Raw genomic sequence first — 15,869 nt, forward strand, 5'->3', positions numbered from 1 at the left:
TATGCATTTTAAAAAAATGTGTTGATGAGATTTTTTTTCAGATAACACTTTTATGGGATTCAATGGATTAAAGACATGGTGACATTATATAATATCTTTAAACTTGCAGAATCAAAAGTCATTCAGGAAGTTAAAGTTTTCTTCATTGTCTTTTCCCTAGAAAACAAAATGGAATAAAAATAATATGTTGAAAGCTCAGGTTCCTCTCCTTTACTCAAGAGCTAGGACATTGCAAATTGAGCAAAATGACATTAAATGTTATATGCATTTATGTCCCCTCCCCACACTGATGAACCGAGCCCTCACTAGGTCCATGCTGCACCAGGCCCATAGGGCTGAGATCCCAATGCTGGGAGTCTTGGAGCAGCTTCGGGACAGGTCTGGCTGCTGTTGAGACAGGGGCCCTGGAAGGAGGGTCCACCTGAACCCTGTGGCTGCCCTTCTTGTGCAGAGAGCAGCTGGCTGTGCACTGCTGTGGCTTCACTGCTGGCACAGAGGTACAGGGAGGACTGGCTGGTGCTGGGGGTCTCCAGGGTCAGGGGGAAGTGCTCCATCTCGTTCCTGGAGACACTGAACCCTTGGGAGGCTTCTCCCTCAGCAGAGTTGCCAACACTGCCTGAGTAATGGAGCAGCCTCAGTCCCTCTCCTGGATCTTGTCGGTACCAGAACATTGCATTATGGTTCATGTTCTGAGAACACTTCAGAGTCGTCTTTTTTCCTGCGTGTACAATAAGGTGTCTAGGCTTCTGGGTGACCCCAGCATCCATGAGGCCTGTGGAGAAGGAGCCATAAAGTGAGGTCAAGACTTAAAAAGCAGCCTGTGTAGGCAAAGGAAAGAGGAAGTATGAGCCTGGACTTAGGAAACCCACATCAGGGTTGTCCAGCAGCTACAGAACTCACCTGTTCCCAGGAGACAAAGAGTCACACAGAGGAGTCTGGGGCTGATGCAGGTCCCCATGGGAAGGATCCCAGCACTGCTGTTACCACAGGACCAGCAGTAGGAGCTCTGGGGCTGCTCTCCAGTCCTGGGTGGGGCTCTCCTGTCACCCCTCCACGCCTGCAGAGCTCCCTGGCCCAGGGGCCCTCCTGGAGGAGGATGCTCAGCAAGGCTGTGGGAGGTGGGTGTGGCAGCAGTGCCCTCTGCTGGGCACCCCGTCCTGTCCCCACATTTCTCTGGGGCAGTTTGTGCTCTGTCTGCAGCTGTCCTGACACCTGTGGCCACATCCCCACTTTCTTCAACTGTGCCTCTCAGTTTAGAAGGACCTCCTCCCCCTCGCAGAGATGTAGGCAGTCAAGTAATAACTGAAAACTTCTCAACACCAGCCTGATAGATACTGGATCCAAGTCCAGGCTGTTCTTAACCCTTTCCTTCCTGGGCTGCCATCCCAGACTCTCCCTAGAGATCACTGGAGCCCAGTGGCCTCACAGTGCCATCTTGTGGCCTTGCAGGGAGACTGCATCCTCTGCATAATTAGAGATAAGATTTCCAGAAATAGTAATAAAATGGTTTTAGGATCACTTTCTTTAACCCTAATTCCAACACTGATTCTAGACCTGACTTCTTTCGATGGTCGCATTTCAGAAAACACCCTCGTCATCTCTCACAGATGTGGCAGTTATGGTCTGAGATTTTCTTCCTTCAAACTGTGTTTTAAAGTCAGAGGGATAGAATGGGAAGAATGTCAGGAAATAATATTTAGTGTAAAACTACTAGTAAGGAAAATATAGGAATTGAAGTGTAAGGATCTTTACTCTCTGTTACTCAAGATAAACAAAGATGACATGAAATCCAAACCACGCAACCAAATAATTCTCAACATTACTTCAAAAATATATACGAGCAGAGAACTGGGCATGTAATGAAATCATCTTCAAGACAGAGCTAAATGGGTGAATAAAAAGTAAAATTATACTGTAAGAAAACGTGGGCTAAACTTCAAGGCCACAGTCCTGGAAGGAGCAGCATCCTCTGGGGAAGGCAGAGGTGGGCAGAGTGAAGGAGGACCAAGGGCATCCTGCCCCAAGAATGGGTTGGACAAGCCACACCTGCTGAGAGAGCCGCTGGGAGGGGAGAGATGGTTCTGGAAGAAGCAGAGGAGTGGGGGAGCTGGAAGCAGAGTAAAGCCGAGTGTGCCAGGAGACTGGGTACCGGATCACAGAGCTCGTTTTATGTCTGCCGTGTCAGCCCAGAGGACCAGCTCCATTTCCAGGCATCTGCTCCTGCATCCCTGGCTCCATCCTGAGTTAGAATCGCTCCAAGTCTGTGGTTGTCCTGGGGTTTCCCTGACCCAACTCACTCTTTCATCCATGTTGAGCCCCATCTTGAGGAGAAGGAATTTCTCCATCCTTGATATCCCCTAATAACAACATAGACCTCTCTGATGGGATGATCACATGACCTTTAATCTTGTCCCTTTTCATTTCAAATAGGTTGAAAGAGGTAGATGTGGACAATTGGTCTTCAAGGGCACCTTTGTCCAGTACGTGTCAGGTGATGCTCTGAAGGTTGGAGAAGCTCTGCTGTGTGTCTCACTGTCATGGGCTGCGTGTGAGCAGAAGATCTGAGCAATTGAAACAATTTCTGGATCCCAGTGAACCACAGAAACCTCTCCAAGAGCCACAGACAACAGACCCAAAGGAATCTCCCTCCCAATGGATGAGACCATGGGATGGATCAGAAAGCAAGAAAATTCTACAAAATGAGTGAAAGGAAACTCAGAAACCCACATTCTGCCCAGTCCCTGGGAGTGCTTCTATGGTCTCTTTCCACTCAAAGCACAGCTGATGACCTAGTCCACCTCCTTCCCTTGCAGGACAAAGAGAAAAGAAAGAACACTAGGTGTCTCAGCTGCAAGGAGAGAGAAGGATGAGGTTTGTGAGCAGGAAGGAGGAGCCTGTGCCTCACTGTGGCTGAGCTGCTGGCACAGAGGTACACAGCCGAGTCCCCCTGCTCTGTGGGCTGGATCTTTAGAGTGCAGAAGGACCCCTCTGGCCTCTCAGCAGCGAACCACTCACTGGGCATCCCTGCTGCACGTTCATTCTGGAAATTCATCATAAACTCTGGGCCCTGCCCCATGTTCTGTTGGTACCAGAAGAAGCTAATGTCTCCAGAGATTGGATTACACCTGAAAACTACATTCTGTCCCCTCTTTGTGAGTCTGTGCCTCGGGAACTGGGAGACTCCAGCATGGGTGTGATCTGTGGAGACAGAAGATGGGAAAGAAATGAGGAATACGTTATAGTCAACACACACACACACACACACACACACACACATGCACACACACACACACACGCACATATACACATGCACATACACACATGTGAATGCACACATGTCCACCCACACAAATACAGTGAAACTGCTTGGTGTTCTAAGGACTCACCTGCTCCCAAGAGATAGAAGCCCACATAGAAAAGGAGCCTGGTGCCCATGGCAGGTGAGGACAGATGGAGGCTCACCAAGGCAGGGTCATTATGAGCAGCTACAGAGGAGGAGGGCTGTCCCTTCTCCCCAGAGTGACATCATTTCCTCTCTGCATCTGGACAACTCCAGACACATGATTTACATAAGAAAATACTTGGATGACATGTTTAAGTATTTATAAGGCTCTAGTTAACAAAACCAATGCATTGGTCATAAATTTCTGCTTTAGTGCTGGGGGATACTGAGGTTTCACATTCTGCGTTCTTTCAAGAAATAAAGAACAGGGGGTTTCTCTTGATTTATATTTTAATATGAAAATATCTATCCATAGATATTCCACAGAGACACAATTATATATGCTCACTGTATATTCATTCAGGATAAAGATCATGCCATATTTTAGATTGGAAATTCCTGTACTGAGTGACAAACTGGCTGCACAAACCAGAGCTCCTAGGCTTGTGCTTGTTCAGCAGGTGTCTCTGTCCTAAACCCACAGCAGACCACCTTGCACATCCATACTCATGAACCCTCACTTATTCTAAAACCTGGACTGGGTAACTGGGAGCTAAAATGTGTAAACCACTAGTGAGAGAGGGGAAAATTTTGGGTAGTTGATTATCTAAGAAATGGTAATGGGAAGATAGCACTTTCCCATCAACTGGTTGGTAACCTTCTAGGGGAGGAGAAGGATCACTCCAACACAAGCAATCTCCCTCTGGATGGCTCTTCTCCTGCCTGTCAGTCATGTGGGCATGATAATAGGAGGAGGGCGCTTGAAAAGAAGGGAAATCTAAAATCTCTAAAGGCATAAGACACACTCACTCCCCTAGGTACCAGCTCAGGGTACCCTCCTCTCTAGAGGAGTCTCTCTCTCTCTCTCTCTCTCTCTCTCTGTCTTTCTCTCTCCTGTCTCTTAAATAAAATTTGCTTTCTACTCTTGCCTTGGTGTTTCTCAGGTGTTTAATCTACAACGCAGGGGCAATGAGGACCCAATTGAAATGCCTGGGCTCCCTTTGTTCACATATTAAGCCTTACAAGCTTCTGTTGATTTCCCCCATTGTTGTTTCTGTGCTCTGCTACTTTCTTTGGCTACAAAAAGGAAAGCATTTTCAATTGCTCTTCCATGAACTCCTCCAGGAAAATGGTGTTAAGTGTCTAACAACCACTAGATATCTTCTTACCCTCATTTAGCCTACAAAGCAGAGAAATATACCCCACTATACATCATTTTTTTTTATGGGTCATCACATTTGGAAGTTTAATAGTGGCAGGGAGACATCGGTCATCCACTGCTGAGTCTAAATCTTCTAGGACCTTTAACATGCAGCAAACAGAGGCCCTTGTTCATCCTCACCAGTGACACAGCAATAAATCTAGCAGAACCAGGGAGTGAGAGGCAGGTTGCTGACCCTCAGAAACTCAACTAGAGAGACATCCCTAAAAAAATTCAGTTTTCTTTGGCATGGGAGCCTGAGTTCTATCTTCTCATACTTGGATGGGAGCTTCATTCTCAGCAGTCATGCCAGGTTCACCACTAGCCTGAATACTGAAAATCTTGGGTCAGTTTGACCCACAGATACTCAAAAAAGCACCTCATTTTCTTCTGCTGCCCATCCTGGAAGATGACCCAATCATAGTTGGAAAATGGAGATGTCTGATAAAATTTCTGCATCCAAACCTGGCCTGATTACCAACCAGGAGAATGGAAACCAGCCTCCAGAGGAAACATAAACTATAACACCACACCTTAAGAAACTGATTTTACAAAGAAAGAAAGATTGAAATGAACTATGCATGAGGTTTTGCTTCTCAAGTTCAAAACAGCAACTTTCCTTACTTGTTAGCCTTTTGCCAGAACTCTCTCCCTCTCTATCCAAGGCTTGCATCTGAAATGTAAGCTGCAGAGGTGGTTATTCCAAACTGGTTTGAGAACAAAGTTAAAAAAAAAAGGCATCGCTTTTAAATTCAAACCACTCTGGCACATAAATGGCTTTTGCTCTCACACTACCACCCTGTTTTCTTATCAAGTTCCTTCCAAAACATTACACAGGAAAGAAAAATAGAATGATCTCATATATACAAGTCTACTTTTCCTTGAGAATCTTTACCTGAGGATTTCAGGAATCTCACAATTTTAAATATCTGGACTGACTCTAATCTGACCCAAAAGAGCACTCTGATATAATAAAGATGTTCTGCATGCTCTTTTACTAGAGTAATTATTGCTGTTTCATTGTTTAGAATGCTTGCAATTTTTAAAATTCTCTATGTTTGAGCTCATGGTTTTGTGGTAAATTCACATTTGATCCCATGCACATAGATTAATGTATTTTTCTGATCAGTTTTATTTTACCTAACTGTATAGCTCTTTATACTCTGTCTTTGATCAGGGGTCAATTTTTCAAAGGTTAGCACAAAAATACATTGGAAAAATCTCCCTTCACAAAATCCTGGAAGGACATAGATATGGAGATGTTGGGAATAAATCTGATAGCCATTGAGGACAAGTGACCACTTGAATCTTTTATTTCAGTATACACCATGGCAGTTGGACATTATACCTAACATTTCCAACTGTACATGCCTGGCCTATATTTAAGCCATAAGGTAAAAATCTGATAGAATCTATTTTAATTTCTAACAGGTTAAATCTGATAATGGGATTTAATAAACATCTGTAGCATTGTCTCCTATCTGTGGAGATCAACCTACAAGAAGTTACAAGATCTTTGTTTCCTATCTGGTTTATGTATGTATGCACACCTGTGTCGAAATATGTGCTTGTATCCATATATGCTGTACCTTGTATCAAAATTGTCATATAGATAAATGAGTACTCATAAATCAAAACTTAAATGAGAAATGGATCCAAATACCTTTTAGTTCATGTAACTTTTAAAAAGTTCAATTTAAATTGGGTGAACAGACGAGATTAAAGATGCCTTTAATATTACTAAATTTCAAGTTTTTCTAGATTGTCAGACAATTAATGGAGTGTTGGTTTCTATATAATGTGTTTCTATATAAAGTGGTCCTGCAAGACATTAGAGCAGGGGGCTTCACCCAGGTGAAACTTGCCTTCCATCTGTTTACTAGGACAAGTTGCAGTGAAGGTCTTGGCAAAAGTAGACTTGAACTTCCAGTTCCTATCCAAATCAGAGATAATGGTGGCCTAGGATGACAGAAATATGATCCAGCTCTTCCAAGTCATCCAGGCCAATGAACATATCTACCTCATCATGGAGCATGCTGACTGGGGGCAGCTATGGGACCTCATCCCAGAACCTGATGGTATGCAGGAGGAGGAGGCACACACTGTTCAAGCAGATCATACAGGCTATGCAGTACTGCCACCACAAGGGGATCGTGCTCCTTGACCTGAAGTCAGAGAACACTGTGGTGGATGCCAGTGGTAATGTGAAACTCATTGACTTTGGCCTGAGCACCAGAGTCACAGCTGGGAAGAAGCTGAAGAGGTTCTGGGGCACTCTCCTCTTTGTTACCCCTGATATCTTCCATGGGAAGGAATTGGAGGGTTCCCTCTGGCAGACATCTGGAGCCTGGGTGTGCTCTCTATTGTATGCTCACAGGGAGACACCCATTCGTGGCAACCAGCAACAGGCAGGTGAAGAAGCTGATCAAGCAGGGAACATACGACATTCCCCCACATGTCTCTGAGGGAGCAGAGAGCCTCATCCATGAGATACTCATGCTGGACCCCATGCAGAGGCCCACCATAGATCAGGTATTGGGGCACCCTTAGGTGAGCCAGGATGAGGAAGCTTCCCCCTAACCTACTAGTGAGGCACTCCCCAAACTCCCAGATTCCACAATGATAAAAACCATGATTGACATGGTTTAACACTGCTATAATACCTGGGTGTCCATGGGAAATAGAAAATTCCATGATGCAATGGCCACATATCTCATACTTAAGCACCAGAGAACTCAGGGAAGGTCTGCATACTCCAGGTGAAGCCCAGGGATCACCCGGGCCCTGAAGTTTTCCAGTAAGCCTGCCCTTCCCTTGCCCTGTGAGCAGCAGCCTGAGGAGGCCAAGCAGTCCTAGCAGAAGGCTGCTGGCAGTGCCGGCATGACTGACATTCTTCTCTGCTTCCTCCACGTGGACACACCTGCTCCCAGCCTAGTCTCCCAGCATGACCCTATGTCCAGCCACTCATCCTCCCAAGGTACCTCCACAGGGCAATCCTGAGACAGAAGCAGGAGTGGGAGAGGGTGAGGAGGAGGATTGCCAAATACATCCAGCAACTCTGCAGCACACCATGCTTCTATTGGCAACTGTCCAGAAAAAGAGTGGCTCCAGTGGAAATGCCCAGCGCAGCCTGACAGAACTGATGGACAGCCAGAAGACCCTGAGCTGTGTGGACACTGACTTCATGCTGTGGGAGTGAGGTGTGCCAACTAGCTCAGGCTTCTCTGTGAGGATTCCAGGCAGCAGTACATCTGCATCCACCAGGAGTCTCCTCTGCCCCCACTTGCAGAGCACATTATAGAGACTTTTCCCTGGGACACTCCCCCGTGCCCTGCTCTTTGTCCTTTCTCCCATGCTTTGGGAGAAGTTTATCCTGCATTTCTGTTTTTCACAAACCATATGATAAAATTGATGTGTCAAAGATTCTTTTAAAAAGGTAGGGTTTGTTGTTGTTGTTGTTCTTGTTGTTGTTGTTTGTTTGTTTTGACAGAGGCCTCAGAGAGAGGTCTGGAACCCAGCAGCCATTCTCTCCAAGGCCTGGACCACTGTGCCTCCCTCTACTGCTCACTTGATATACTTTCTCACCTTGAGTCAGGGTAGAAGAGGACTCACTAGCCTTAAGCCAATGTAGATGGGGACTTGCTCCCCTTGATGGAGTATAGAAGGAGTTGCTCCCCTTGAACCGCTGTAGACTTGATTCACTTTGATCTCTCACTGTGGTCAGAAGGAAGGTGCCTTCAGACACCTGAAGCTGTTGGAGAAGATACTTCTGGCAAAGCATTGGAGACTCCAGAGTGTTCTGTGACTTCATCTCCATAATCCCATGTGCAGGTAAGCAAGGGCTGGGTCAGTGGCAGGGGTGGGCCTGACTGCAGCAGTGAATGGTGCCTCACCACATGCCATGTGCCTCCCCACCCAACAGCCACTCCTTGTTGCAGCTGAAAGTCATGGACAGTATACACTTGGGATTTGGGGAACAGAGATATGAAATCTCAGGGATGCTGCTTACATCAAAGTTTAGTGCATCCGCGTGGAATTGCTGCTTTTTTTGGGTTCTGTTGACACTGAATTTTGTAAAGTGAATTCCACAGGAAAAGTAAGAAATGCTCGGGTTCAGACAGGAGGCTTCGTGCACCTTCCAGCCCTGGTCTCACTGGAGCTCTGGAACTGCTAGTGCTGCTCTGGCATTTTCTCCCTTCCCTTACCTTTAGTGGTCCAAAACTGATAACTTCAAAAAAAGATGCACTACTTGTCATTTTAATAGTTTTCCCTGTTTCACCTTGGGCTGAGAAAAGTTTTAAAGTAAAAATACTTTATCATGCTTGTCTTTTTAACCATATGCATTATTTGTCAGTGTCAGATGATAAAAGAATAAGTCTTATCATCTTCATATAACATAGATTTTCTCCAGTTAATATTTTATCCAGAAAATTGCTCTCATTATGTATACTGTACCTGTGAGAATTTTAGTATTTGTAGCATTTCAATGATGATTTGAGATAAAATATTTTAAATAACTCTAAGTTTTACAGTTCAGTTTTTAAAAACTTTCTCTTATAATCACATGGCTCCTTTAACAATTTTTGTCTATAGCAAATTGTTTCCAAGGATCTGAAGACATGATAAGAAGACTGCCCTATCATGGGTCATGTGCTATTTCTGTTCAAAACACTATGTGTTTTTGAGCCCATGGTTGTAAAAATGGCAATTAAATTCTAAACGTGATCAAAGGTTTTCTTTGTTTGACAAATTCTTGTGAACACGGAAGACTCTGGAAGCTAGGGGATCTGAGTTAAAATTCCTGCTTTCACCTCCTGTGCCTCATGTTCACAAATGTGGAATGTGGGCAGTAGTAAGCTCCTCTGACAGGGCTAAGTATTAACTAAGATATAACTTAAGTTGTAACTTGGATACTACTCAGACCCATGCTGGCCACCCTCCCCCCCCAAATGTTCATGCGTATAGAGTTTTACGAATAAATAATGGTTACACCTTTTCAAAGTAAGGCCTGGTTTTTAAAAAGCGTTGAGTTTTAAAAAGACTACCTTATGTTATGTGATATGAAAAGAAATTTCCTTCCTGAACTGTCACATGTCCTAAACATATGGTAATTTTAATATGATCAGAATCAACAGAGAGTTAAGAAGATCTGAAATGTTTTAATAAAAATGGGGTTCTTCAAAGGCATCTGGTGAAATAAATATGAAATTGTATAAAATGTGCATAAATGCTGCAAAAAATAATGTATAATGCTGCCTAAGTGGACTGAAATATGTTGAAGATAAGAAGGAGAAAAGGAAAGTAGGGTGTTTAGGATGCAAATTTAGAAAAACAGTGAGGGTTAGATCATAGCTTCTATGGGTCCTGAGTGTCAATATACCTAGTGGCTTTGGTCTTGGGCTCCATGTAGTGCTGCACTCAGGAAAGAGCCTTCCACATTCTTGGAGAAGGTGGACACATCCAAGGGGAAACCTGGGAACATCTCAGTGGCTCAGCATCTTTCTACCTTGCACATGGGACTGAGTGACAAGATGATGATGCTCCTTGCACCTGTGCTATCATTGCAGTCTTCTTTGGAGAGTTTTAGAGTAGATGCCACACTTCTAAGAATAAATCATAGCTACCTTTAGTTGTCACTGGTCATTCTGTGTATGTCAAGAGTGTCCATTTTCAAAGATCATGGCATGAGTTCCACCATGATGCCTTAAACTTGATCTACTTCCAAATGCTTCTTAGACCACTCCTCATGGGACACTGTATTTTCTCCTCATTCCCTTCTCTACTATCTGGTCAAGCTTCAAATTTGTGCTCCTTAAAACACCCAATTACTTCAAGTTGCTCTAAGACTAAGTAAGATTGGAAAATTCTACATGGACTCCTTTCTTGAAGAAATAACATTTATATCACTGTTGAGACTATCAGAATTTCTCAAAATCATCTGTCACCATGGAAAACCAATGATCGTTTAGCAGTACTAATGTTTGGGATACTTGATATTTAAGTTCAGAATTGTTATGTTGATTAAAATGGAGAAAGCCCATAGTTTCTAATGCATAAAACATAATCAGGACTCAATAATAGTACTGTGATTATTATGAAGCTTTGCCAAAGGTCCTGCTCTGTCCTGAGCAATGAACACAAAAGACTAGAGCTGGATCTGCCAGCTACTCCTGGGTGACACTATGGGAGTGGTGATGCTTGTCACATCACTTTTCTCTCACATGGTCTTTCATGTGGGGCCTGTGGATGAGGTGATGTTAATCTAAGTTTGCACAGGGATACTGGTCACAGCTGACAGCCTACAGGACACTCAGGCATATCGGTTTGTGACATGGTAGGCAGGATGCTCCACCTCTGGTACTCATCCCAGGGGTGTACACCAGTTGAATCGGAACACTCTCCTGGTTCTCCTGGGTCACTCAGAGGTGCTTTGAAATCCCGCTGGACAGGATGTAGGTTGTCATGGAAATCCTGGCATCCCACATTGTGACTTCTCCAACTCCCCAGGGCCAGTGGATCTCAAGTCCCAAGATCTGTGTGCCCTGACCCAAGGTCCTGGCACCTTCCCACCTTATTTGCTAAAGACTCCTAATGAGGCTAAGGAAAAGACTCACAGGAGTCCTTTAGCCCCAAACAACATGTCTCAAACAATCTTAATCCACAGGAAACTGCAGCTTTTCCCCAGGATCTAAGACTTTCCTGAACACTTGGCCCTCTAGAAGAAGCACAAGGCTGGTGCACAGGATCCTAAGAAGAAAGAAAGCTGTGGGGTAGATGCAGGTTTGGTGTGGGTCACTGCTGTCTGCATGCTTGCCCTGTTGTGGCCTGTTATCCTGTGCCCAACTGCCCAGACCGGCATGGTCATTAATTTAGAAACTGGCAAGGGACAATGGGCAGGATGAAGAAAAGATAAACAGACACACATAAAAATCTGGGGCCAGGTGGGCAGACAAGCCCTGATGAGGTTTGACAGACAGTAGAGTTAGCACAGCACATTTATTATCTGGGTTTTATCGAAAGGATGTTTGTGGGTAAGTTTCATCAAAGCCAGCACTCTGACAGTAGTAGTGGAACTTGGGAGACATGAGGTCATCTTATTATGCCCAGAATTCTCTGTTCCCAGGAGTTGGTACCTGAGCTCAAGGTTCTGACTGATAATGCTGCTGCATAGCTTTGCACAGCTTCCTCTGGCTCAGAACATGCAGTTCTGAGTGCAAATGCAGCCATGAAGGGATCAGGAACCATGGCTGAAGTCGCCACGCTCCAGGCGCACTGTTTGGCCATGAACGAAACATGGGTTCTGTCAATGTTCAGAATATTGTGAAGGTTCCCGGATGCTGGGCCAGTCAGTACCAAGGGTTCCTCTCTCAAAATTGGCCTAATCCATGATAAGCACTGAATTGAGAGGAGGAAGTAGAGTTTTCTTGCACCATGTTGCCAGAACTTTCCAGGCATGATAGGGAGGCCAGATACTGATTTCTCACAAAAAGTGAATGATAAACATCCAGGAAAATGAGGCCCAAATGTGATGAAATGAGTTAAGATAAGATTGCCTTCCTAGAATAAGGATTCTAGGTTTCAGTTTTTAACACGTAGGGGTAAGGGGTTTTAAAGATATGGCTGTAAAAATGTTACATGACTCCCATCAAAGAGTGAGGTTTATGTCTCCTGCCGGCAACCTGGATAGAGTGCCAATAAAACATGATGGAAGTGATACTATGTGACCACCAAGGCTGGGTGATAGCAGGCAATGAGGCTTCTGCCTGGCCCACTGGAACCCTTGCCTTGGAGCCACAGGCTGTCATGTTCTATGTTCAACTATCCTGAGGCTGCCACGCTTTGGGTAGCACAGCCGCATGGAGAGGACTCACTCTGATTGACAGTCCTGCTGAGCTCAGCGTGCAAGACATCTCAGGCCAGTTGACAGACAACTGAATAGAGATTCCCAGGGATTCTAGTCCCTAGCTGTCCAGTCCCACTCCTAGATGAGATACCAGAGAACATGAAGCAGAGGCAAGCCATCCTTCCATACCCTGTCCTAATTTCTGACCCAATAGAACCTGTAACCAGAATTCAACCAATGTTTCTTACTACTAAGTTTTGAGACACTTTGTTAGTCAGCAAGAGTATCCAAAACAGATTTTGATGATAGAGGAAGCCCCTTCCACACACATAGTGGAAACGCTAATGTCCTTGGGGAAAAATATATCTGTTTGTTCCAGTTTGTGCCAAATAATTGTTTTTTTAAGGGATTAATGATCAGCAGTTAACATAAGGTGACACGTATTATGCAGGACGCATTTGCCATTTGGTTCTCTGTAGAAACCAAATACATGTGAAACTGTATATATTTTTCTTTTTCTTTTTTTCACTGACATAAAACTGTTTTATTTACTATTTTTTTAAATTATTTTTATAGACTGCATTTTGATTCATTGTACACAAATGTGGCACATCTTTTTGTTTCTACGGTTGTGCACAATGTAGATTCATAACCTTTGTGCAATCATACACGTATATAGGGTAATGATATCTGTCTCATTCCACCTTTTTCATATCCCACCTCCTTCCTCTCACTTCCTTCTACATAATCTAAAGTTCCTCTATTCTTTTCTCACCCCCAATCCCTACCCCCATTATATATCATCATCCACTTATCAGGGAAAACATTCAGCCTTTGTTTTTTTTGGAATTGCCTTATTTTACTTAGCATGATCTTCTCTAATTCCATCCATTTATCTGCAAATGCCATAGTATTATCCTTCTTTATGACTGGATACAATCAATAATGTGAAAAGAGAGCCTACAGAGTGGCAGACAATCTTTTCCACACACACTTCAGATAGAGCACTAATCTCCAAAATTTATAAATAACTTACAAAACTTGATACCAAAAATACAAAGAACCCAATCAATAAATGGGACAAGAAAATGGACACTTTACAGAAGAAGATATACAGGTGATTAATAAATATATGAAAAAGTATTCAACATCTCTAGTAATTAGAGAAATGCAAATTAAAACAACTCCAAGATTTCATCTATTAGAATGACTATTATCAAGAACACAAATAATAATAGATATTGGCATGGATGTGGGGAAAAAGGGACACTTTTACATTGCTGGTAGAGTTGCAAAATTGGTCTGACCACTCTGGAAAGCAGTGTGGAGATTCCTCAGAGAACTTGGAATGGACCCACCTTTTGACCCAGTTATCCCACTTCTTGGTTTATACCCAAAGGACTTAAAATTAGCAAACTACAGTAACACAGCCACATCAATGTTTATAGCAGCTCAATTCACAATAGCTAGATTGTGGAACCAACCTAGATGTCCTTCAACAGATGAATGGATAAAGAAACTCTGGCATATATACACAATGGAATATTATTCATCATAAAGAATAATAATATTTTTCTATCATAACAAAAACAGTATTCTATGTACAGTATTAAAACAGGTTAAATGAGTGGAAACTTTTAGACACAAAAGTTTCAGTATGAAAATTAGGTATTCATATGATATAAGACAACACAAATATACAGTTATATTCATTATAAGTATCAGGTAGTGCTCTACACACATTATATCCTCCCAACCAGTCAGCCAGCCTCCGAATCAAATGAGATAGTGGCAAAAGACAGATAGGTGATGATCAAAGACGAAAATAAACCTAGATATCACTTCCCCATCCACCAGTTGCTAACACCTCCAGGGGAGGGTATGGGTCAAACTTTCCAACATAAGCAGTCACCTGCTGGAGGCTCATTTCCTTCCTTTTTAGGGAAACTAAAATCTATAAAGGGGCAACACACCCCCACTTTTACAGTCACTTTTGGCTTCCTACTTCTCCAGAGGAGTCTCTCTCTTGCTCTCTCTCTCTCTCTCTCTCTCTCTCTCTCTCTCTCTCTCTCTCTCTCTCTGTGTGTCTCTCTCTCCCTCTCTCTCTGTTCTATCTCTTAAATAAAATTTATGTTTTACTCTTGCTTCAGCGTTTCTGGGATGTTTAATCTTCAACACCAGGAGAATTAGTACCTGATCCAGATTTTCAAGACAAATATCAGCTGGGGGCTTGACCAGGTTCACCAGAGATGTGACTTCCTGTCTCTTTCTTTCTTTCTGGAGGACAATACTGGGCACCTGTTATCTAATTAACACTAGTTAGTGCAAGCTGCCATTCTGCCAGCCCCCTTGAGAGGATGTGTGGCCTAGGTGGCTCTTAAGAGGGTGTGGCAGCAGGGCACTGAACTGGGCGCCCCGTGTGCCCCATCAGTGTGCCCCGTCCATGGTTCCTATATTCCTCTGGGGCAGTTTGTGCTCTCTCTGCAGCTGTCCTGACACCCAGAGTTGCCTCCCCACATTCCTCCACTAACTGTGGATCTGTTTAGAGGCACCTCTTACCCCTCCCATAGCTCTAGGCAGTAGCCTAGAAAACACTTCTCAACACCAGCCTGACAGGGATCCAAGCCCAGGCTGTTCTTAACCCTTTCCCTCCTGGGCTGCTCTCCTGGACTGTCCCTAGAGATCTCTGGAGCCCAGTGGCCTCACAGTGCCATCTTGTGACCGTCAGTGGGACTGCATGCTTACTTCCTCTTCAGTAGCCTGAGGAATGCTGGGACAAGTCAGCATAATTAGTAGGGAAAAATTCCAGAAGCAGTCATGGAAAAATTTTGGGATTAACTTATTTAAATCCTCATCCTAACACTAATTCTATCCCTGACTATTCCTTTCAGTGGTCACACTTTATAAACCACCCTCATTCTTCTATTACAGAGGTAGCAGTTATTCTGAGATTTTCACCCTTAAACAATCCCTTAAATTCAGAGGTATGGAATGGGAGGAATGATCGGAAATAATATTTAGTGTAAAACTATTAGTAAGGAAAACATAGGAATTGAAGTGTAAGGATCTTTACTCTCTGTTACTCAAGATAAACAAAAATGCCAAGAAATCCCAGCCACCACAACCAAATAATTCTCACTGTTACTTCAACAGTACATATGAGCAGAGAACTGGGCATGTAAGAAAATCATCTTCAAGACAGAGTAAAACAGATGAATAAAAAGTAAAATTATACTGTAAGAAAACGTGGGCTAACCTTCAAGGCCACAGTCCTGGAAGGAGCAGCATCCTCTGGGGAAGGCAGCGGTGGGCAGAGTGAAGGAGGACCAAGGGCATCCTGCCCCAAGAATGGGTTGGACAAGCCACACCTGCTGAGAGAGCCG

At 43.8% G+C, this 15,869-nt stretch overlaps 1 gene segment (V, D, J or C); it reads right to left on the reverse strand.

The window, feature by feature from the left end:
* Positions 1-305: 305 nt before the first annotated feature.
* Positions 306-1,197, reverse strand: LOC124991238 (T cell receptor beta variable 27-like). The segment is given in 2 exon segments: positions 306-772; positions 901-1,197. Coding segments are annotated over 2 exon segments (525 nt in total).
* Between the last annotated feature and the right edge of the window lie 14,672 nt (positions 1,198-15,869).

This window comes from Sciurus carolinensis, chromosome 8 (assembly GCF_902686445.1).
Source record: "Sciurus carolinensis chromosome 8, mSciCar1.2, whole genome shotgun sequence".
Classification (NCBI taxonomy): domain Eukaryota; kingdom Metazoa; phylum Chordata; class Mammalia; order Rodentia; family Sciuridae; genus Sciurus; species Sciurus carolinensis.